Source organism: Apteryx mantelli, chromosome 3 (genome assembly GCF_036417845.1).
Source record: "Apteryx mantelli isolate bAptMan1 chromosome 3, bAptMan1.hap1, whole genome shotgun sequence".
Classification (NCBI taxonomy): domain Eukaryota; kingdom Metazoa; phylum Chordata; class Aves; order Apterygiformes; family Apterygidae; genus Apteryx; species Apteryx mantelli.
In genome coordinates, this window is record NC_089980.1 from 102,588,457 (window position 1) to 102,613,064 (window position 24,608).

General features: G+C 38.1%; 1 protein-coding gene across 9 annotated transcripts in view; it reads left to right on the plus strand.

The window, feature by feature from the left end:
* Positions 1-24,608, plus strand: part of PHIP (pleckstrin homology domain interacting protein) — a 121,408-nt gene that overhangs the window by 24,250 nt on the left and 72,550 nt on the right. For all 9 annotated transcript variants that reach the window (XM_067294081.1, XM_067294082.1, XM_067294085.1 and 6 more), the window contains 8 exons: positions 10,914-11,135; positions 11,567-11,667; positions 18,912-18,982; positions 19,754-19,854; positions 19,953-19,993; positions 21,113-21,211; positions 23,259-23,412; positions 24,319-24,453. In XM_067294081.1, the coding sequence (XP_067150182.1) occupies positions 10,914-11,135; positions 11,567-11,667; positions 18,912-18,982; positions 19,754-19,854; positions 19,953-19,993; positions 21,113-21,211; positions 23,259-23,412; positions 24,319-24,453 (924 nt within the window). The remainder of the gene's footprint in view (positions 1-10,913; positions 11,136-11,566; positions 11,668-18,911; positions 18,983-19,753; positions 19,855-19,952; positions 19,994-21,112; positions 21,212-23,258; positions 23,413-24,318; positions 24,454-24,608) is intronic.

The following is a 24,608-nucleotide window of genomic DNA, read 5'->3' on the forward strand; positions in this document are numbered from 1 at the left end:
TTTTAATTTTGCTGGCAACTACACATTTAAGAAGAATATGCAAGATTCTTCATACTCTAAATCTCGCATAGTGATAACAGTAGAATGGAGTGAGTTGATATTTTGTTTCAGATCATCAGTACATTGAGTAGGTAACGTTTTTGCCAAATTTTAACTAACCTGTTCAGATCCAAGGATCTGGCAGAAGAATGTACTTGTAATAAAAATCTGTGGCAAATTTGTATGTTGACTCCTATTGTCACTTGGAAAATTTTTAATAATCAATACCTGAGAAGGCCAACACAAATGTTTGAAGAACCTTTAAAAACTTGAAGATACTGGTGTATTAACAACTCTTACTTTTGTGGAGGGGAGGGGGCAGGGAGAATTACCACTTTAAGCACATGATTGAGGTTGATGTTGAGTTTGAAACTTTCTGAAGTTCTAGTTTTTTATGTATTTATTTATTTATTAAGTTTGAAACATATGGAAGTTTTGGAAAACCATGCCCTTGTAGTAAGGTGCTCTGGCCTACTTGAGTTGTAGAGCTACTAGTGTCCAGTGTAATGGCAAAGGGATGATTTGAGCAGTCTGCAGTTTTATCTATGGGGTACGTTTCTTCATTGGAACCTATTATAACTCTTCTTTATGGAAGTAGAAGGTAAGTTTAGACTAAAATAAAGTACAAATTAACAGAGTAACTTCCCATTAGGACAGTTTTATCAAGGGCTTTAGTGATTTTTGCCACTCAAGAATATTTTCATTCAGAAGGCTTGGCTTTTTAAGAGTTATGGTCTTTTAAATTACTGAGTTTTAAGCAAGAGTTAAAACACAGAGTCTTATAGTGTATGCTATGCATACAGTCAGGCAGGAGTGGAGGTATTTGTCCCCTACCTTTGTTTCTGGGTTTGTTCTCTGCCTCAGCTACAGAACTTTCAGAGGAGGTTTGATCCCATGAACGTAGGAAGGGGTTGTTTTGCTCTCTGAAGCAGCCTTCCACTCCTTTCATTGAGTAGAGAGGGAGAAGCATTTGTTCTGAGTGATTGTTTAGGCCAACTTTTTTCTAAGATAAAACCTGGTGAGATGAATCCAGGTGAACCCAGAAAGATTTTTTCCTCGTAAATTCATTGTTTAAAAACACCATTAGATATGCGAGCTTTTTCTGAAAAATCTTTTTAGACATCTTTATCTTTACACACTCAAATATTTTTGAATACAGGTCTATGTCATTTAAGAACACAAAGGGAAGGATTTCATTCTTTTCTTTCTAGTCCCAGGCCTTCTCCGCACCCAAGATTGGAAGAAGAGAGTACTTTCCTGACTTTTGAGGGTTTTTTCACCCTGCTTAACTTTTAAAATTTGAATGGACTAATGTAAATAAAGATGGTATTTCTTTGCGTCTGTTTTTTTGCTTTTAGTTTGTAATTTTTTGCCTAATGCAGATCTGGAAAGCATTGTACTATATGTAAATACTAATCTGAATGTGAAATTTGTTGTTTAGTGCATTGTGAAGTAGAACAACTTACATATTTTTCTGTCAGTTGAAAGTATAGGAGCATCACAGTTGTCTTGAAAATTCTGTGTTGACTTGGAGCATAGGGATGCATGCAAGTTTTCAAAAAGTGAGCTAGTATGTGAAATGCACAAGATGTCAGCTAATCTTCAGTAACTGCCTGTGTTCATGTTCTTGATGTGTGGCAAATGTGAAAGTTTACCCTATAGTAAGTTAACCCCTTAATAAAATAAAAAAATATGGACAAGTGTCTCAAAATTCTGTGGAGTAACTGACAAGCTGTAAATTTACTTCACAGTTTACGTGATGACAAGTGTGTGCATGCACTACGGTAGCTCCTGAGTATCCAAATAGATGCATTTCACAGATAAAGTTCTTGCATATTTAAAAGACTTGCAGCCATGATAATGGACTAACTTGTACCTGGTAAGGATGGGGGAGTGGGTAGTATGTTCAGTTAGGTCACTTTAAGACTTTTGACACTCCTGTAGATCACATGAGCTAGGTCATCTCTGTATACAGCAGAAATGATTGCTCCTTTGCTGACATGATCTTCACTATTAAAACATCTGAAGAGAGAGGCTGAGTCATCAAAGTCAAGCAGTGAGCTTCATCCCTGCACATTTATTGCATTCTGGTAATGAACAAATAAAAGACTAATCACAAGCACAAAGGCCAGAAACTTATGCAGACACTGAGCAAGTGGTGGTAGAGAGGGCATAGGAAACCAGCAGCCATGGGTTGGTGCTGAAATACTGTGCAAAGAGAATTATCCTCTCGGGAACACCGGAAGCTAAAACTCTTCTTACTCTCTGAAGAATAGGATAGGTGTTGGTCCCAACCTGAATCTCTGTGATTTGAAAAGAGAAGCACAAATGTAGGATCCCTTTCTGATGGAGAGTGAGCACTGGGAGTTAGCAGCAATGGTCCTGAAGCTTCTGATACTTTTATTTGTGACTGAATGAAGATAGCCATAAAAGCAACACTGTGTGGGATTGCTACTAATCTAGTAGCTTGCAGCAGGCCAACAGAGGGTGAAAGTGGCTGAAGGAATATTCAGATCTCTGATATCTTCCATAAAGAGAGAGTCAATGCAAGGAATGAGTTTCGTAATGAGGCTTTGGGGTGTTTGCCTTGTGGAGGTGCCAGAGGTATGCAGGGGAGATGATGTTCTGGATGCTGAGGGATGTGTAAAGGAGAATATGAGGCAAATATGGGGCAAAAGCAATAGAGAGGCTATAATCTGGTGAGGAGATCTTTAAAATAGGAAAGACAGCGAGGGAGATGATGAGCCGTGATCTAGTTAGGAAGTAGTGGATGAGGTTGGTAAGCAAAGGGTGCAGGGTGGTGCAGACAAGAGACCCTGAAAACAAAACACAGGGCTGAAGGAGGCACACCCCAAGTGTATGCACACAAATAAGGAGGTGCAGAGAGCATTATGGGGAAAGCTTTCACGCTTTTCCTGGGAAATCAGCCTGACTAGGTGTCCATCTGAAGTGCCTGTCCACTAACACACACAATATGGGGAGAAAACAGAAGGATTTACAGGTCTGTGTATAGTTGCAAGGTTATGATCTCATGGGAATCAGAGAAGTAGGATAGCTCACACAACTGGAGTGCTGCAGTGGAAGGCTCCCTCTAGGAAGGACGTGATGGATGTCTGCTACAGACCGCCTGATGAGGAAGAAGTAGGTGAGACCTTCAGACAACTGGAAGAAGCTTTGTGTTCGCAGGCCCTGGTTCTCATGGGGGACTTGAATCACACTGATATCTGCTAGAGGGGCAATGCAGCAGGGCACAAACAGTCCAGGAGGTTTCTGGACTGCGTTGATGATGCCAGTCTAACACAGATAATCTAGGAGCTGATAAGGGGAGATGCTCTGCTGGACCTGAGAGTTAAAAACAGGGAAGAACAGGTAGGGTATGTGAAGGTTGGGGGCAGCCTTGGCTGCAGTGACCATGAAATGGTGGAGTTGGGGATCCTGAGAAGAGAAAGCAAAGCAGAAAGCAGGATCACAAGCCTGGACTTCTGGAGAGCAGACTTTGGCCTGTTCAGGGACTTGCTTGGAAAAATCTCATGGGAGACAGTCCTGGAGAGAAGAGGGGTCCAGGATAGCTGGTTGGTTTTCAAGGATCACCTCCTCCAAGCTCCAGGATGGTTCACCTGGTGTGTAGAAAGGCAAGCGAAGGTGGCAGGAGGCCTGCGTGGATGAGCAAAGAGCTCCTGACTCAACTGAAACACAAAAAGGAAGCGTACAAAGGGTGGAAGTAGGGACAGGTGACTTGGGAAGAATACAGAAACACTCTCCATGAATGCAGGGGATTAGGAAAGCCAAAGCCCATCTGGAATTGAATCTGCTGAGGGACCTGAAAAGCAACAAGAAGGGCTCTGACAGGTATATCAGCAGGCAAAAGAAGACTAAAGAAATGTGGGCCCGCTGCTGAGTGGGGCAGGGGTCCTGGTGCTAAAGGGCATGGAGAAGGCTGAGGTACTCAGTGCTTTCTGCGCCTCGTTTTCTACTGGTCAGGCTTGCCTTCAGGAATCCCAGATCCCTGAGACCCATGGGAAAGTCTGGAGCAAGGAAGACTTGCCCTTGGTGGAGAAGGATGAGATTAGGGAACACTTAAACAACCTGGGCATAGACAAGTCCATGGGACCTGATGGGAGACACCCACGCGTGCTGAGGGAGCTGCCCAACGTCATTGCGCAACCACTGTCAATTAATCTTGGAAAAGTCATGGTGACTGGGGAGGTTTGTGAGGACTGGAAGAAAGCAGATGTCACTCCTGTCTTCAAGAAGGGCAAGGAGGAGGATCTGGGGAACTACAGGCCAGTTAGCTGCATCTTGATCCCTGGGAAGGTGATGCAGCAAATAATCCTCGAAACACTTCTGAACATATGAAGGACGAGAAAGTGGTCAGGAGCAGTCAGCATGGACTTATGAAGGGGCTAGGCATGATTTCCAACCTGATAGTCTTCTACTGGCTTTGCAGGAGAGAGAAGGGTGTTGTTGAAAGCCTTGTTAAAGTCAGGATGAACACCATCTCCCATGACATCCTCAGTGATAAACCTATGAAGTACAGGCTTTAGTTGTGGTACATGGTTGTGTGGTCACTCAGAAGGACCTGAACAAACTGGAGAAATGGGCAGAGAGCAACCTCATGAAGGTCACTAAAGGGAAGTGCAAAGTCCTGCACTTGGGGAGGAATAACCCCATGCACCAGCACAGGCTTGGGGCTGGCCAGCTGGAAAGTAGCCTTGCAGAGAAGGATCTAGTAGACAACAAGTTGGACAATAAGCTGGACATGAGCCAGCAATTTGCCCTTGTGGCAAAGATGGCCATCAGTATCCTGGGCTGCATTAGGAAGAGCACTGCTAGCAGGCTGATGGAGGTGATCCTTCACCTCTATTCAGCACTGGTGAGGACACATCTGGAGTGCTGGGCCCGGTTCTGGGCTCTCCAATACAAGAGAGAGACTCTACTCTAGATCCTGGAGGGAGTCCACAGAAGGGCCACAAAAATGATTAAGGGATTGAGCACCTGTTATACGAGGAGAGGCTGAAAGAGCTGGGATTGTTTAGACTGGAAAGGAAAAGGCTCAGGAGACCTTATTCAATCTGATGAAAGGGAGTAAAGGAGATGGTGCCCAGCGACATGACAAGAGGCAATGGGCACAATCTGAAATACAGGAAATCCCATTTAAGCATAAGAAAGAACTTTTTTTTGTTGTTTTTTGGTTTTTAAACCTTGAAGGTGTTTGAACACTGGAACAGGTTGCCCAGAAAGGTTGTGGAGTCTCCATCCTTGAAAATATTCAAAACTGAACTGGACAAGAACCTTAGCAACCTGCTCTAGTTGACCCTGCTTTAAGCAGCGGGGTTGGACTAGACGATCTCCAGAGTTCTCTTTCAACCTCAGCTACTGTGACCTTAAATGTTAACACCTCATAGTCTGACCATAGCATTGAAGTGCCAAAAAATAGTTCCAGTTCTCCAGGGTACACGGTGTTTGCCAAAATCTGCTCTGAATTTCATTGGTGTGGTTCCTTCACTGACTTCAATGGAAGTATATCAGTTCTATTTCTGTAGAAAGTCAGGAGAAATTTATGGCAAAAAATGGAAACTATCAGACTTGGAAATTCAATTGCCTTTCTAGAATATGTGTGGAACTGACTGTACTTTTAGTATGATGGAAAAGTTGGAGTCACTTGGTTTTGTAGTGACTAGGTACTAAACATCTCTCTTTCCTGCTATGGCCTACAGTGTTTGTGCAGAGTGGTTTTGAATGAAAGTTGCCTTCCTCATGGTGGAGAAAAGGTTTGAAGTGGATGTGGTGGTTCAAGGTGGCGCAGATGCCTCTGAATCTATGGTACAAGGAGCTCTTGATGAGAACTGTGATGTGTTGCAAGAGCTTGATAGCTTGGCAACCATCATGATGGTAGTGTGGTGAATTTGGAGTGCTTGAACACTTTTCTTATTCAAAGATGAACTGTAACATTGTCCTGAAACTAATTTTAAAAATTCTAAATGGTTATAGGAATTCCTTCATCCCAATTGAACTGCTAGGCAGGTTTCTTTTTCAGACATATTCTGTACTAGCTGTCACAGATTATTAATAATCTGGTGCTGTTTAAAGATTTCTCTTACTTCAAAGCCACTACTTGCAAGGAAAAATAATAATAAAAGAAAATAATTACCAGACTTGGGTGCCTAGGATATGTTTGAAAAAGTGCAACTAGCTAGAAGCGTGTTGATTGCTTACTTTGTGTAACTTTATCCCTTTTCTTCAAGACCTCCACCACTTTGAATTATTGGCCTTCAGTTGCATATTCATTTATAAGGAAATGATCAGAATAAGTTCTCATTTTATAATTCAAAGACTGTCTGGGGTATCTGGGTGGTCCTGTAGTACAAATGTTGTCATTGGATATGGAAGGTGATGTAGGACTATATTACTTTGATATGTGTACTTCCTAAAAATTATTATAGAAAAGTAGTATTGTATTATATTTGTATCCCCTATTTATTTACTTTAACTTTACAACTGTTTCTATTTATAAGTTATAAACTAATATCTATGACAACCAAAAACATGGTTAAAGTATGTTTTTTTTAGCATGGCCTACATCTGTAGTACAGAAGTCTTCATCACATATTGAAAAACATCATTTTTGCTTCCTCACAGATTTGTACCTTTTTGTAGGTATACATCAGCATTTTTTTTGTTGTTAGTGGCAGGGCTTTTCAGACAAGAGGCATCTCTTGACACTAGCAGGTCAGGTATCTCAGAAAAAGACAACAGCTGCAGAAAGAGGAAACTACCAGACAATTCCCATGCTTTTTTTTTTATTGAAGGCTGCAGCAGTGTAAAAATAAATTCTGTGTTACACACAGAGTGTAACATAGATACAGGAGGGCTGAGTGTATTAGTATTAGAAAAACAACTTGCTGCTATTCTCATGTCTCGGTGAATTTGCCCTACAACCTTCCACTGTGCACAGAGCTTATATTACTTCTAGTGGCAGAAAGAGATCAGAAAATGCTGAGAGAGTGAAGAAAGAGACCAACAGTCAGCATGGATTTACGAAGGGTAAATCATTCCTGACCAACCTGATAGAGTTCTACAATGAGATGACTGGTTTGGTGAATGAGGGAAAAGGGGAGAATGTTGTTTATCCTGACTTTAGCAAGGCTTATGCTGCTGTCTCTCATAGCATCCTCACTCACAGGCTGCTGAAGTATGGGCTGGATAAGTTGTTAATGAGGTGGTTTCAAAGTGGGCTGAATGGTGAGGCTCAAAGTGTTGTGATCAGCAGCATGAAATCCAGCTGGAGGCTAGTCACCGGTGGTGTCCTCCAGGGGTTGATACTGGGGCTGATATGGGGGCCAATACTATTTAACTCATTAACAATCTGGATGATGGGACAGAGTTTGCAGATGATACAAAACTGGGAGGATTTGATGCATCAAATGGATTTTGTGGCTGTTCAGCGGGACCTTGACAGGCTGCAGAAATGGCCAACAGTTATGGACTCCCCAGTGCAAGAGAGACATGGACATACTGGAGTGAGTCCGTCAGAGAGCCATAAAGATGATAAAGGGACTCAAGCATCTGACATATGAGGAGAGGTTGAGAGAGCTGGTACTGTTTAGCCTGGTCTTCTCAGCTGAGGTGTCTTATCAATGTGTTTAAATATCTGATGAGAGGGAGTGAAGGAGATGGAGTCAGACTCTTCTCAGTGGTGCCCAGAGAGAGAACAAGAGGCAGTAGGCACAAATTGAATTACAGGAAATTTTGTTTAAGCATCATGATTAAATACTGGAAAGCAGGTTGCCCAGAGAGGTTATGTAGTCTCCACCCTTGGAGATATTCATTACTCAACTGAACAAGGTCCTTAGCAACTTGCTCTAGTTGACCCTGCTTTGAGGAGAGGGTTGGGCTAGACAATCTCGAGGTCCCTTCCAGCCTCGGTTATTCTGTGATTCTGTCAACTTCTCACCCATTTCTTTTTAACTCTGTGGTCTGAGGTGGTTATCCCTGGGCTGGCACTGTTTAATAGGTTAGATAAATGCGTACCACAGAATCTCTCCATGGAAGTTTCATGCATAAATAGAAGTTGTATAGGCTGTACCTTTGTTTTCCTGACCTAAGAGGCAGAAAATGTAATTATTAACAAACTTCCCTTATTCCCTCCTTTTTAGAATAGATACATCCATGCATCAATCCCACTTACAACAAAGCTTTTAGAAACAAAACTGGCTACTGCTTGCAGTAACTAACCAGAGAATGCACAAGAGAAGATGCCTTTAATGAAGTGTTAAGTAATGTACCTAACACTGCTGTCATAGAACACTGATACTCTTCAGCCTCATTATCCTTTCAGGAGCAAAAAAATCTGAAATCTCAAGTGGTAAATTTCTGATTCAGGGAAGAAGGAACTTGTTCTGATAGAAGTGCTTGTTTAAAAAGAATGTACAAGTGATGTAGAGTTTGTTTGAAAACCTTTAGAAGCTCAGAAGTTTATACCAAAAATGACTAAGGTAAGGGTATGGGGGAAGCCTGCCACCCCACCTCTCCCCAAATCTCTCTACATTCATGGGCGCACCTCTTGGAGAGCTGGGGCAGGTGGGAAGGTTTCCCTTGGAAAAAAAGAGTTGTGCCCTTCTGAGGAAAAGTAGAAGCATGGCAGCTGGTAAATCAGAACCACCTATTGAGGCAGTCTGAAAATTAACTTTAAATTACCTTGATTTCACATGCCCAGAGTCCTCTGCAGAACAGCTTCTGCTGGGTTAAAATGTCAGTAATGCTCCAAAGTAGCCTTTTTGCAGATGTTAGGAGATAAAGATCTTCTCAGCATGTCCAAATACAACCAGCTTCCTTTTTACTTTTTTAAAAATTGGGAATATAGTTGTATTTCTCTGTGTTAAGAGATATGTTGTCTTGTCTGAATTGATGTAAATAATGGAGAAAAAGAGAAGCTGTTGTAAATAACTGACTTTGTGAGCCAGGCAGCCATTTAACATTTCCCAAGCGGCTGGAGAAGAAACAACTTCTTGCTCTCTAAGCAAAAAGTCAGCCTGAGGCAGTTGCCTAGTTTGCTGAGTAGTGCTACAAATGAAAGGGTTGTATAATAAAAATTGTGAGATAAATACAGGTATACTGTTCCCTTCCTCCTCCCAGCTGATATTTTGAATCTGAACCAATGTAGTGTAATGAGTAAAATTTAACTACCTTTTGAAATAGAGAACTGCAACATTTTTAGTAAATACATAGAAAGTTAAGCAAATGAGGGGAAATAAGTTCTGTTCATCAACATGAACATAATGTAAACAGACTAGTCAGTATCTAATAACAAAAAAAACCCAAAAAAACCCCAAGAGCTTTCACAACCCTGTTATGCAGGGCAAAAAACTGTAGGATGTATTTGGGTTCGTTTTGAAACTGCTTTCTGCAGTTTTTGCCTGGCTTTTTCATGGAACGGTTCTACTTCGTACTTTGTGTGTTGGTGAGGACTTTCCGAGTTGGGTGTTGCTGTCCCGGGATTGGGTTGTCTGGAAAAGAAGAGTAGCTAAGCTATAGCAGTGTAGGATCTCTGTATAATTATGTGTATCTGGACTAAAGTTCATAAAAATAAGAAAAACTTAATCGTTTATGTGCTTATGTGCATTTATGTATGAAAGTAGTATCAGTAGCCTCTAAATATTTTTTTGGCACTTTTGGTCATAGACACATATGTTAACCAGATGCCTACCAATCTTTTTAAAATCTGACTGTTGGTCCCTCTGTGCTTTAGATACCTATGGACAATGGTTTCACTCTGCCTTCCGTGCTCTTTAAAGAATAAATACTAGGTAAACATGCACAGATACAATACAAGTAGATGGAAGAGGAAAAACCCAAGAGAAGCTTTGTAACAATGGTGTTCATTAAAACTTACTATTGTACCTGAGTGTGTCCAGTAGTATATCAGTGCTCCAGATGTTAAACTAAATGCCCCCTGCCCCCTCCTTTTTAATCCTTTTGGACCAAAGCAAATGAATGAAATGTACACAGGAATAGCTATCTTTGAAGCTTGCAGGCAGTTTGAATCAATAATATGGAACTGCGCAAATCTCTTCTGTCAATGTCTCTGTGCAGTGTTGAAATTTCATTGTGTTCAAGGAGGTGGGAAGAATTTCAGTCTTTCAGGGAGGTTCAGAAATGCAATGAAAATTGAGGGACTGAGTTTGAATTTTTGGCTAGGGTTTTGGATTTGTTACTTACAGGCAAACAACTTTTACAGTGATGTAGGAAGACCAGCAAAATATGAGTTAAGCATGGATAGATAGGTGAAGCCTCTGAAGTTTGCTGAAAATGGTCATTTCAGCATTTATTAATGCGAATATCAAAGCACACTTGTAATACTTTGACTTAGCTTGTGTGAACAGCTATTCCATTACTCTTTACCTCACTCTTCCCATGGTAAGTATATTTCTGAAACTGGTAGGGCATGAAGGACAAACTAGTCATGGAACAGAAATGAGTATAATGCTAAATGACAGAAACACTGTACCAATTCATAATTGATTTTCACATTTAATGTAAATTTTAAGGTATTGCAACTGCCTACTTCTTCGGTTTGAGCTGGAGTTTTGAAAAAAGTGAAGCATATTGCCAAAGAAGAAATACAGCTTGCTATAGAATTTGTGATTGGTATTATAAATGTATGATTTGCATATACTGTTGAGAATTAATGTGATATTATGTTGTTTTGAATGCAGTGTGGAAAGCAATTAAAAAGCATTTCGAATATAGTAAAAAAAAAAAAGAAAGTTTGACCATGTATGTCACTGGTTTTGTTGTTCAATTCCTTGTATTATTTAACTGTAGTATCAAAACAGCTAATGGTGTGGTTGAAATGATTTCTGCCTTACTTCTAGGGATCAGATGATTGTCTTGTGAAAATCTGGGCAACAGATGATGGACGGTTGCTGGCTACCCTGAGAGGGCATGCAGCTGAAATATCTGATATGGCAGTGAACTATGAAAACACCATGATAGCTGCTGGGAGCTGTGATAAAATGATCAGAGTTTGGTGCCTTCGAACATGTGCACCCTTAGCAGTTCTGCAGGGCCACAGTGCATCTATAACATCATTGCAGGTAGGATTTTGCTTTGTGAAATCATCTAAGCAATGAAGTTTTGTTTGACTGGAAAAAAAAAAAACACCTGGGAATGTTCTGTGTAATAAAAATGTGCGTTAACTAAGAACTGCAGTGACAGCTGAATAGTTTTTCTGTTTAGTGGTGTGTGCTATTGTACAATCTTGGATTGTGTGGAGGGAGAGCCCAGAGTGCTTTGGCAAGTAACCCGAGAAAGTGGTTTTGGAGGGAGAGAGTTATTCTGAGAAGCATCGTATTGTTTTGGTGTTTGTTGCATTTTATTACTTTTTTCTTGAATATGGTTGGATACCTGAATTTTTTATGAGAGGTCAATGACTTGGGGAGCTTTATAGTACATGACAGAAAATAGCATTTGTCTGGAACAGATTAACATCAGACCTTTTCTTTCTTTCTTTCTTTCCCCCCCCCAGTTCTCTCCACTGTGCAGTGGCTCAAAGAGATACTTATCTTCAACTGGGGCAGATGGAACAATATGCTTTTGGCTGTGGGATGCTGGCACCCTTAAAATAAAGTTAGTTGCTATTTTACTTCTTGTTATTTCTTTGTCGGTAATTAAGAATGATGTGCAAATGTTAGAGAAAAGTCTGACTGAAGCAAAACTTGTCACTGGGTGGTTCACAGTCTATATGATTGGATATCATCTATTTTTGGTGTAGCTTTAGGTTACCTGCTTATCTCTGAAGGATTAAGTAAATAACATAACTGAGCACTGAGGATTTTGTGGGGTAAAGCAAATAGATACATGCCTAGTTTTGTTGTATCTCTGTTAATCTAGTAAGAAATTGTAATTTTTTTTTGTAATGTGCGAAAGGAATTTTTAAATGGCTTTAAAATACTTTTTGCTGCTTTTTTCCATCATCACAAAACATCTGTAGCTTAAAATTGAAAAAGGATGTTTTTAATAATCACTAGTAATGTAATTTTGAGGATGGGATGTATTCTTAGGGATGTATTCTGATAGGTTGGTCTCATTTTCTTGCAGTTTGGGCATTTGCTGTTAGAATCTCTTTTTTCCAGTGTGCTAAGGGTATGCAGGGCTTGCAGCTAGCTTTGCCACTTCCCTAGTTGTCTAGATTTTAACTATTTTGATGTTCTCTGGGCATTTTGACTTTCCTGTTTCATGCTATAGATGAGGCTGCTTCTCTGGCTGTTAATCCTCTGCTGTCTGGTGCACACTGTAATCAATGGAACACTCCTTGGTAGTGAGGAAAGGAGAGAAAGAGATGGCTTGCATGCTTGTTTCACCATGCTAAGGAGAGGAGCTACCACCACATTATTTTTCTTGAGGTCTGAGCTCTTCTTGACATGGTGAAATCTTAACCTACTTGCTTTTTAAAGCCTTCTGAGCCAGTGTATGTGTCTCTCTCTCTCTCTCTCTCTTATTATTAATTTTTTTTTTAAATGGGAAGAAGAAGAGAAAAAGGAAAGGTAGAAAGGTGGAATTCCTACTGATTTGATAATAGTGTGAGTTTTGGGGACTTTCATAAGATATTTAAGTTAACCTTAATCCTCCAAAGCAATAAGTGTGCTTTCAAAATATCTGGAATGGTACTGCCAATGCAGAGGAAAAATAGTGGGCAGTTACCTGTGGTTTGGTTTGGTCAACATGGAAAATAGTATTCTTGCTGACTAATCAGAGAAAATGCCAAATTCTTGTTTCGCGGGCTGAATTCACAGCGATATAGTTGATGTGGATTAAAAGGACATTTTGGCCCTTTTCAAATTACAGTCATGACACTCTGGAGGGCATATAAGAATTAATTGCTCATTGTCCCTTCTTCTACTAAAGTGTCAAATGAAGGTAGCCAATTCTGAAATGGAAGGAGGTGGTTCTTAACAAAACATGCAGTTAAGCTGTGAAACTCCTTGCCACACGATATTGTGGGTGTTGAAAGTTTACATGGAGGTGTAGAGAGGTATCACTGTATGCTTTCTATGCACATATGCATCTAATTTTGACCATTCTTGGAGGCAGAATACTGGTTTCAGATTTTTGTTCTAACGCATTACTGCTGTTTTATGTACTTGAAGTTATAGATACTTTTTGGTCAGAACTAACACTTGATACAAGTATGTTAGTCTTTATAAGAAGCAAGTGTGTCTTTAGGGAATGGGACATAATTGTGTGGCCTTTGGTCAAAGGGTATTTTCTGGTGTGAGGTGATGAGACAGAAATATCTGATGAGCAAAGTAGCAGTAGTTAGCTTCAGAAAAGGAAAGCTGTAATCCCATTCCTATTTAACAGCAAAAGACAAAAATTAAAAAAAAGTCTTTTTACAATTCTGTGTTTACTTTCCCCTCCTAACTTCTTTTTTTTTCTTTTATGAGATGTCTCTGTAGTATTGAATCAGCATGATACTGGTGGTTCCTCCAGTAGAGCTGAAGGCTGTCAGTAGCAGTTCAAAGCCACTTTCATGCACAACTTCCATTGCTGCTTTGAGAATATATTACGGAGCAGAGGAAAAGGCAGAATCCTATTTCTGTTGGAGGAAAATAGGAAAGATTATCTCCCTGATCTTTTCCTCTTTGCTTGCAAAATGCATGAGAGGTGTTTTGTTACAAGACATAATTAGGTGCTGCAACGTATAATGCATTCGGCAGACACATTTGTTGGGAAATTTGTATGCTGCATGAAATTATTAGCAGTTACTTAACTGCTGATCCAAAATCTATCTTATTCAGTGTGAAGGCCTTATTTTGTACTATATTGCTGTATTAATGTGTTTTGCTTTCTGCTTGATGCCATGTCTTTTTGATATTTACATATGTAAAATTTAGGCAGTTTTATATCTTCTACTGTGAAGTGACTCTTTTCCTCAGGATATCCATACTAATTCTGGGGCAATATAACAAGCTAAGAGCTTTGTACATTAATTTTTATACGCTGACCACTGCTGTTTCATTGCTGTTATGTTTGTGGTCTTGACTTTGCAATTTGTCTTTTGTAAATGATTACCACATTTACTGTGGGCTGAGATTTCCCTCATAAGTCCTAAAAGGACCAATTATATGAACTGTGTAAGTGGGTGTTGCTCAAAATAGTATCCAGGTAAATGTTACTCTGCTAAAACATTTCACTGAGTCACTAAAGATGTTAAAATAGTTGGACACCCAGAAAAGTCTTGATGTAGCTCCTATTAAATTAAACAATATACTAAATCAGGGGAATTTGTTAGTTACAGGAAGTCTTGCTTAAAAATTTGCTGAACTGTGAACTTGAACTATGATTGTCATGCTTATTCACATAAGCCGTATTAAGTGGTAATATGTAACTAAGAATCCAGCGTAATTATAGGAGGTACACATAATATGGACCAGCAGCTCGATAACGGGCAGGATTTGCCGCATAGTTTTGGATGAGGTGATTGCACTTCCTTCTACCTTTAGATCTGGATCTGCTTCCAGAACTGCAGAAATACAGCAGATGCCCTCCATGTCCATTCAGTAATACTTTGAGGTAGAAAGGTGCCAGCAATAAAGGAAAGAGAGATTCCTGCTAATTTTTTTCATAAGGCACTTTGCAAGGTTGCTTTTCAAAACGTGATGTGTAGGCCATTTGAAAAAGAAAATAGCTGGTGGGTGGGGAGTTTGTCCTTTGTTTTATCACTATAATAAAAAAAAAAAATGCAGGCTTGCCTCCATTCAGTATATTTACAAAGGAGGAAGGATGATAGAGAAAATAAGATTTTTTATGAAAATTACTCAGGTTCTGAGCTTGAACCCCCATATCACTGTTCTTTCCCCCCTGGAGAGGAGAAATGAGAGATTTCAGGCAAAACTGAAAGATATGAGTAGTACAGGTCAAGAGCATTGTCATATTGAATTCTGACTTATGAATCTCATGTTTCTTCTGAAAGTGTCTGCAGTCTGTCTTTCAAAAATGCAATTGCTCTCACTGGTGAAGGTGTGTTATTAAAGTGTCCAGTACGTTAAAAACTGAACTAACAGTGAAAAGTCTTGAAGTTTCAGTTGCTTGAAAAAGAACTGCTTTTTATACTCAGCACTACTTGAATCATCTGGCAGTGAGTTAAAATGATGAGTGCTCGGGCAACCTCATGCTGATCATGTGGCTGTTATTTCAATATGATAGGCAGTGCCGGCAGTGCTTTGCTGAACTTGTTCTTAAATACAGGAAAAGCAGCACCTGGAGACCCTGCTCTATTCAGTGTGCACCCGAACTCAGGATAATCAACTTTGTTCTTAACTGCATGGAAGTTGTTTCAATTAAACCTAGTTTGAATGGATAAGTCTACTGGATCAACCAGATCTCTTTTAGTAACTTAAATTAGACTTAGTCCCTCCCTTCTGTCAAGGAAATCTTTCCCTGTCAGCTTCTTCAGGAGATGAGTATACTGGAAATTGTTCTTTATTCCACACTTTCCTTGATTTAAAAATAAGTCAGAAGATTATGGAGCATTTACTTATCTCAACAAATAATGAAGAATTGAAAAATTACAGTGATTACCTTAAACTGTATTATTTGTCATGGGAAAGGAAACTAATATCCTTTAAGCCTTCTGATGTCTAGTGCCCTATTCCAGTTCTGATTTTTGTTTTTTGTTTTTTCTCTGCAAATGTTTACTTTGTTTCATTCTTGGATCACAGAAGTCCTTGTATTCTGATTTGCCAGCAGCTCTGCTGCTGTAGTAGTAGTATCTGTGAAATTAGAGACTTCCCATGTTGGTCAGTTCTTGGATAACCTTGTTGATGGAGGCCTTTTCTGTATCTAGGTCGTACATGTGGCCCAGAGGGGAGAGGCTTGGTGACAGAGCTCTGTTTTGATAAACAGCTAAAGGACACTTTACAGTAGGTTCTGTGCCAAAGGGTGGAACACAGACATGGCATGGCTCACCACAAAATTCTCATGTTGCTTAAGAAAAAGAACAGTCAGCCCCATTCATGTGCTTCTGTGTGTACTGTGGCTGTGACTAGGCGTGTTCTTCAGTGGAGTATTACAGAGCCTCCTGTGTACTCCTGTTCTTTCAATGAAGAGATTCCTGACCAGGCAGTTACCGTGTGTGCCCAAAAGCCTTATCATTCCAGGCAGATTAATTTAGTTTCTAAATAGATGAACGCTAAGGTTGGTTATTGCTGCAGAGGAAGGAAGTTATGAAATGTTGCCCAAACAGGATAGGAAAATGATGAAAAATTTAGGCAATCAAGGCTTTCCCCAGTATTTAGTCTCTTGTTGTTGTTCTGGATCATGATAGAAAACACGAGTCACATCATTTATCACTTGACCGTGGGGAGAAGAGAGAGAATCAACCTCAAATCATCAGAATTGAAGAGCAGTCTGCTTCAAGTTTGAGGGGGAAAATATTACAACTGGTCAGGGCCCAAAAGTTAAACTAGTTGCACTGCAAAATACTTGCATGTGTATCTTCTCTTTCTGAGAAAGATACTGAGTTGTCTCATTACTCTTCTGCCATCTATTTGTGTCACAAGTTTCCAGCATTAGTCTATCATTGGCAGGCTATGGGGCCAAAGTAGCTGAAACCTGTCACAAATTTGGATAGAGGAACTTACTATACTGCTGTTAATTTCTAATATTTTCCCATAATATTAAAATGTAAAAGGTTTAGGAAGAACAGGAGCTGGTGATTTTGACATTCCTATTTTAGAAAAGAAAGCCTTAATTTCTCGATTGTCATTAATGTGGTATGATAATTCCTATCTGCTCTCTTATGCAGAAGGCAATTGGTGTTACAGCGACCAGTCATACATCAAAATTCAAATACTCTCTAAACGTTCAGAGTGAGGTTAGGGTGCAGGGCTTGGATTATGCAACCGTGCTTGCATCATTGCAGCATCTTGAAGAAGATGAATTTGTGGGGTGCTTGTGTGGATTTGTGTGTCCCTCAGCTGAGGTACATGGATAAAATTGCTTCTTCGTCTGCTGCTCTTACTGCAGGTTCCTTTTTGACTGCAGTCTCTCATTTCTTGATCCACAGTGAACTTAATAGGATCTTAAAATGGTTTTCCAGGGCTTTTCTGGACCTGTCTGTGAAATGTTCATGAAGGTGTCTTAGTGCCTTTCAGCCACTTATATAATTGGATTGAGAATTTTTGTAACATGAGAATTCACCTGGTTTCTGTATGTTGCAAGAAATTATTCTTTTGTCCAGCTTCCTTGCTCTGCCCCCCCCCCCCCCAAAAATACTGATACTTTGGATGTTCCTCCAGCTCTTGAAATACTGATTGCTCAGCTCATTTTGTAAAGACCGTAACCTGCTCTAGTGTGAAAGAATACTGTAATCTTTTATCTCTTAATGCCTAAAATAACGTGCATTAAATAGATTTAAGTTGGAAAATTTAACTTGTTTATCCAAAACTAGAACCTGAGTGCATTACTTGCTCTATTTTGCAGCCATGCTAAATCTAAAGACAGAGTTTACAAACCACAGTGAAGGAAAGCAGCAGCCTATATATCTATTTATATTTACTCAAAATTATGTAAGCTGCATATTGAATCTTCTGATAGTTCTTTTCATGTTAGTATCTCAATTAAGAAGGATTTAAACTGTTTTACATAATAGATCTGTCTTGTCTAGTGTATCTTGTGATGTTTTCCTGCCATGAATCTTTGCAGGGAAGTGCCTGAAAACTCTTATAAGAAGCTTCACAGAAACATCCTATACTGAATGAACAATTTGGGAAAATATTTATTAATTAGTATTCTCAATGTTTTCATTACTTTGCTTTATGCATAGGCACTATTAAGGTTTAGTGCTTACTCTTTGTTTCTCTGAGGTAGCAATGACTGACAGGGTGGAGAAAGGTCTCAAGCATCTGATGAAGGTTATCTGCCTTCAGCTGAAATAAATTATAGTTCCGTGGACCATTTTGCTCTTAAAAGAGAAAATTTTACATGAGTTGTGAATATGTATTCTTTTATGTTAAAAGAATCCAAACAAATCTTTAGTGATGACACTTGTGGGTGTAATGCTGCAATTATCTAGTGAGTTTATTCTTTAAGGAATGAAGATTGCAGATGGTATACTATGTAAGACCACCTACTGATTTGAGGTTGCCGCAGTACATGAGCAGAATTGAAGTAATGATTGAAGTACCAGATCTGATTTTTTGTTTTTATACACTCTTAAAGTGTTAAATCCATTGAAGCTTTAGTTCTGCTTGCATGTCAGGTATTGAAATGTCTAAAAGGAAGCACAGTGCATAAAGTAAAATTTCTTATGAACTTCCAACCATTGTCCTAAAATTCTTTGGGGACAGTGTGAAATTAGTGCCACCCACAGGAATATATGCTTTCTGAACAACCTGGTACATTCTAAACACTGAAAAACTTCAAGTTTATTTAAATTTCTTTTACATTCTCTTCTACAAAGAGCACCACGCTCTGTTTATCTCTTGTAGTAAAGCCATGTACTGCCAGAGAAGACCAGAGTCCCAGAATTCATTGGCTTAAAACTGAACGTCATGGATAACTGGCTCTGGTGTCCTCCTTTCTACTTTGCAGGTGACTTAGGAGAGTGTTTTGTATAGTAATATTTGGGGGAGGGAGGAGCAGAATTTGTTGTGGTACAGCTCTTTTTGATACATGCATTACTTAGTCCATCTGGATGTCTTAGTTTCCTAAAGATCAGATCATGAAGCGTAGTCGCACTAAATTGTTTATAGATGGGCAGCCATCTGTTCCTCCGTGTTTAATTTTGTCCTTCTGTACTTTATTTCTAAGATACTGACTTGTTTTTGAAACCCTATTAGGAAATCATTTAACTGTTTCTTTATTTGTAGTCCAAGGCCAACAAAGTTTACAGAACGCCCTCGGCCTGGAGTCCAAATGATCTGTTCTTCTTTTAGTGCTGGTAAAGGACTTTCTTTTTTCCTTTGTCTGAATATAAAAAGTTATTTGGAAGGTAAAATGAAGTATAATACAGCTACTGTAGCATATATCTTGTTAATAGGATTAAAATGAGTTAAAGTGATTTTAAAAATCCCAGATATTAATGATAGATATTCAGAATCTATGCATAAATTCTTGGTGATACAGAAATCCTTGAAAGCAGTTACATGTAAAATGTTGAAAATAATGCTCTGGTGACTGACTGAAGATCCTTTAAAATGTGACATATACTTTTTTCTTGAGAGTGTGAGTGTTAGTCTGCTTTATGTAAAATAGAATCTGTAAGGGTTTGGATGAGAAGGTGTTGATTCTCAGATTCTCAAGGTCTGAATTTCCATGATCCCTGGAAGTGGCAACTGGTAAAGAATGCAACATAAACAATTGGATAAAATATCAAAACCACAGAGATGTATTTTCAGTAGTTCACTAAGACTGAGACCTCTATCAGTTTAGTCAGAGACAAATTACTACAGTTGGAAAAGTTAGCTAATGCTTCAGATATGTCTGTAAATGCTTACTTATCTGACAGCAAATGTGAGGTACTTCAACTTAGTGTAGTCTTCAGTTAAACTCTTGTTTTTATTTATAGGCTAGTTACAGGCAGACCTGAAATGAGATATGGCTATAAATTTAAAGGGAATAATTTTAATGTTACAGGCATTAAAAAATACTGTAATAGCATTAGATCACACTTTTTTCTTATGACTTGCTTATCTGTGTTTGCCTTTCTCAGGTGGAATGTTTTTGGCCACTGGGAGTACAGATCACATCATTAGGGTTTATTTCTTTGGATCAGGTCAGCCAGAGAAGATATCAGAGTTGGAGTTTCATACTGTAAATACTATTTTAAAATCACATATGTATTTGTTTAGAATGTATGGATAATTTGGAATCAATATTGATTTTTTTTTCTTTTTTTTCTTTTTATATAGGACAAAGTTGACAGCATTCAGTTTTCTAATAGTAGTAGCAGGTAAGTAAACAATTTCTTTTTCAGAGCTAATTTTTGACCTTTTTTGGATATCTGTAAATATCAGCTTCTGGAAGTAGTTATAAAAAAAAATCATTTTCTGTTTTTAGGTTCATGCAACATATTCATCAATATTATCAGCAGAGTTTTTTGGATTCTCACTAGTGGAATGAAACTCTTCAGTTTTACAGTCATATTCATTGTAATGAATGGTTAAAGTATTTTGAGTTTACCAAAATTAAGGAGTATTATAGAATATTTTAACTTTTTCTTAAAAGATATATACACGTATATATATTCATATATAAAATATGTATATTTTAATATATATTTACTTTTTTCAAAAAATTGACTGCTGGATACAGGAAAACTATCATACTCTAAGAATGTTTTGTCTAACTAGTCTAACCTCACTGAAGTTCTGGATATTGGGTGTGAACGATGCTAAAGAAAGGAGTTGGGTTTATTTATGAAGTTTCTGACTCTTAAATGATGTTCTAATGTATATTTTTACTGTGATATGAATAGTTGCAAATCAGACTTCGTTATGCTCCATCCACCCTTTTCTCCTCCTTCTCCCCCTGCACTCTAAAAAAGGGGAAGAAAAAGGTGGGGGAGGAGCTCCAGCTGGGAGACAATTGTTCAGATAAGTATCATGATAGTTACCAAACATACACTACTAAGTTACTGAGTCTTTACTTTACTTCAGTCTTGCAGCTCTCCTGGCATTTCAGCTATTTTGTCCAGTTGAATTCCTTCCTTAGCTTTATATAGTGTGATAGAGCTGGTTGCTTAGAATGCTCGTTGGGTTATTATGTCCCCATGCCAGACCAGTGTCATAAGTAGGCAAGGTGCCACATGGATCATAGTACAATTAGTTTGAAAAGGACTCGGGATAGGGAAGCAGATTCCATTATTTGCAGGGCTTTTTTTCATGTCACGTGAAGTAATTTTCACCCCAAACCAGTGGTACAGCATTCTGAAACTGTTACCAGACTTCTTACTGCAGTTTACTTTTGAGTTCTGAGTTCTGTAGCTTTTTACCTTTGTTTGTTTGTTTGTTTGTTTTTCTGTACAGGTCTCCCTTTGGTCTCTGAGTAAACTTTTCTTTCCTTTTGTTAGATTTGTGAGTGGAAGCCGTGATGGAACAGCGAGGATCTGGCAATTTAAGCGAAGGGAATGGAAAAGCATTTTGTTAGATATGGCTGCTCGCCCAGCAGGGTAAGTAATGTAAAATGTTCTGCTATCGGATAGATATTTGAAGTCCATTCAATTCAAATATTGTTTGCTGACTTGAAAAAAAATGTCCTCTTAAATGATTATGGGTTGAATGTACAGTATGCTGATTTAGCTCTTTAACTCCAATGAAAACAAATATTTGACTACTTACTCAACTCTGGAAACTGACTTGTCCTGATAATAGCTCCACTAGTACTTTGATTAGATTAGATTAAAAACATAAAAGATATGTGAAACCTATCAAAGGTGAAATTTATATGGCTTTTTAAGTAGGTATTTGTTTCTGGACTAAGAAAGCCAAGTCGGACCTATTATTGAGACTTCTTGCATTTTAGTAATATTTAAAATTATTGTGGAATCTGCATGCTCAGAAAAGCAGTATTGGGTTAGTTTATTCTGCATGCCAGAGCAGATAAATTACTTGCAGTGTAATGTGTTCTCACTTGCTAAAATAATCTGAGAATTTACAAGGCTTTGTAAGTATGGGAAATTTCTGTACGGTAAACCAGAGTCTACATGGAAGGTTGTATTACCTTTCCCAAACAATGAAAGAGGCTTGAGGATTAAGAAGGGCTTTGTAGGAATTGTGACTTAGACCTTTTTAGTTTGCATAGAGAAGTGTATTCCAACTGACATAGATTAGAAAGATTTTATGATTTAAGACGCAAAACTCTTCCACTTACTAATTGTATTGAATATTTTGAAGGGGAATATTTAATGAAAAAAAATCTGAAATGACATCAGGAGTAATGCTGAAGAGATGGCTGAAAGGCCAAAAGAGCAGTGGAAGAGAGTGGCTAAATATGATACAATTTAGTTAGAAGTTTGGATCAGAAAGCGTCTTGTCAGTTATTGTCAGATGCAATAAAACTATCTTAAATGAGAGTCTATAGAACGCTGGCACTGTGAAAACAAAGATGGACTTAATCTCTCTTGAAAATGCAGCCTGTAAAAAGTCTTAGTTTTAATTGATTCTGGAAAAATAAGAATGGATTCTTTTTCATTACAATCACAAATACTAAACTTCTTTGAGACACTGAGCTGTTCATTTCAGTAAAGCAGATTTAGCTGAATTGTTTTGTCCTTTTAACTAGAGGGATAAATGCAATTCCAAATTTGATCTTGTCTACACATGTGCAATTTTATCAAAGAAAATGGAATTGCACTGAAAGGTAAAAGTAAATTCAACTTGTAAAGCCTCCTGGGTTTTGCATTGTTCTAGAAAGGAATCTGGTTTTATAACCACTTCTTGTATTATTGAATTGTACAATATATAATATTGTTTCATATATTATAATTCATGGTATATTGAAGATTCTGTATTTTGTGTCTGCTTTCTTAGTGGTAACATGCTATTGTTGCTTTTGATGTTTTCCCAGAATTTATTGCACTAGAGACTTCAACGGTTTTTCATCTTTAAATTACAGTTCCAAAAACGTGGTTTGGGGGTATTCTGATAGATTATGTTACAAATGGCTAGTGTTTCATTTTCATGTAGATAAAAATAAAATACATGCAAGATCAAGCACTGTTATTACTGGTAGCAAAGTGGTGTAAGGGTGGTGGTATAGTACTCAATATGGCCTGACAATTAAACTCACTTAAAGGTATGAGAATACTTCTGTCTGTGCTTATAGCTGCCTAATATAAATATTCTTCAGGTCAAATTACTGTTCACCAAATCACTAGTTTGGATTTTTACTCTTCGGTAAGCACATATCAGAGAGCAGTCTTAAATAGGTTAGGTCAGGTATCAGAGGGCATTATCTGGAAAAAAAAATCAATATATTGATTCTTTAAAATATTAAGGTGACTTTATAGTCATTGTTTAAGCAGCTATAAATGTCTTTTTTGGTGGTATACGTTATGCAGTGGGTAACATCTTTCATTTCTCCAGGTTCTTGAAAACATAATGCTGCTATTCTTACTAATAAAGCAAAATACAGAAATGTTTTCATTTACTATGGAAATAACAGTATTTTTAGTAAACTGTGATTGCTTTGAAACCCTTCTTGCTTTTTTGTTTTAGACAAAGTCTACAGGGAGTTGAAGATAAAATCACAAAACTGAAAGTGACCATGGTGGCATGGGACCGCCATGACAACTCTGTTATAACTGCAGTAAATAACATGACTCTGAAAGTTTGGAATTCTTTCACTGGCCAACTCATTCATATTCTCATGGTAAGGTCTTCCATCTTGGTATATCAATCCTGAGTGCAGAATTTATATATATATCACCAAAATTATTCCTTACACATTCTTTCTACCTGAAGGCTGCCTTAAACACTTCCGGATAATTGAAATGTAGTAGACGTGTCTGTCTGCTGATTCCTAGAAAATAAAGGTTTAAAGTTCAAATCTCCATTGTTGTTTGAGATGTCTGAAACTAATTTTGGACTCTTTTTTCCCCCTAAAATTCTATCTGGAAGGAGAGAGGGAAACAATTTTTGCTACTTGTGACCTTTATTTAGTGTGACAGAGGTTTTGAAATACAGTTAATGAATAAAATTGCCATGTCTGAACCACTTCTTATTGCAACTTCTTCATTCCATGGATACTAAAAGTAGTCCTCTAGTTAGAATAAATCAGATAGCGTTTATACTAAAGTCTAATACTTTTTTTTCATCCAAATAACTAGATACATCACTAGATGGAAGTATTTTAAGCAAAGCTTTAAACTTAGTATTAATTTAAAAAATGTAATTCTCTAACTTTTAGTTAAATTCTAATTCTGCAGGTCTAAAATAAATTTCTAACTGCTACTATGCCTAAACAAATCAAAGTCTGTGAAGCATCAAGATCAAAAATGTCAAATGTTGGTTTAGGCTTTCTGCACTTTTAAAATCATGGCAAAAGTATTGGGAATTACTTAATGTACTTGTAATAAAGTTAAAATTGCAACTGGAAAGAGTAGAGTAGAGTATAATATACAGAAACAAAAAAAGAAATATGTGGTCATAGTACGCATAGTTCTATGCTGGGCACTTTCATAGTTTCACATTGCAGTTACCGACGTTACTGTATTGAATTCCTGTGTAAGTATTTGAGACATTCCTCTTGTTCAGCTTACTGTGTCTTTAATTTCAGGGGCATGAAGATGAAGTGTTTGTACTTGAACCTCATCCATTTGATCCAAGAGTTCTCTTCTCTGCTGGACATGATGGAAACGTCATAGTTTGGGATTTGGCAAGAGGGGTCAAAATCCGGTCTTACTTCAACATGGTAATTATCCTATATTTTGTAGATATGCCAAAAAACCTTTCTAAACTTTTTGATATTAATAAATTCTTACATAGGCCATCTTGAAGCATGCATTTGTATGTAGGACAAGATCCTGCATCCAGTGAAATCAATAGAGCAACCCTTATTCAGTTTAG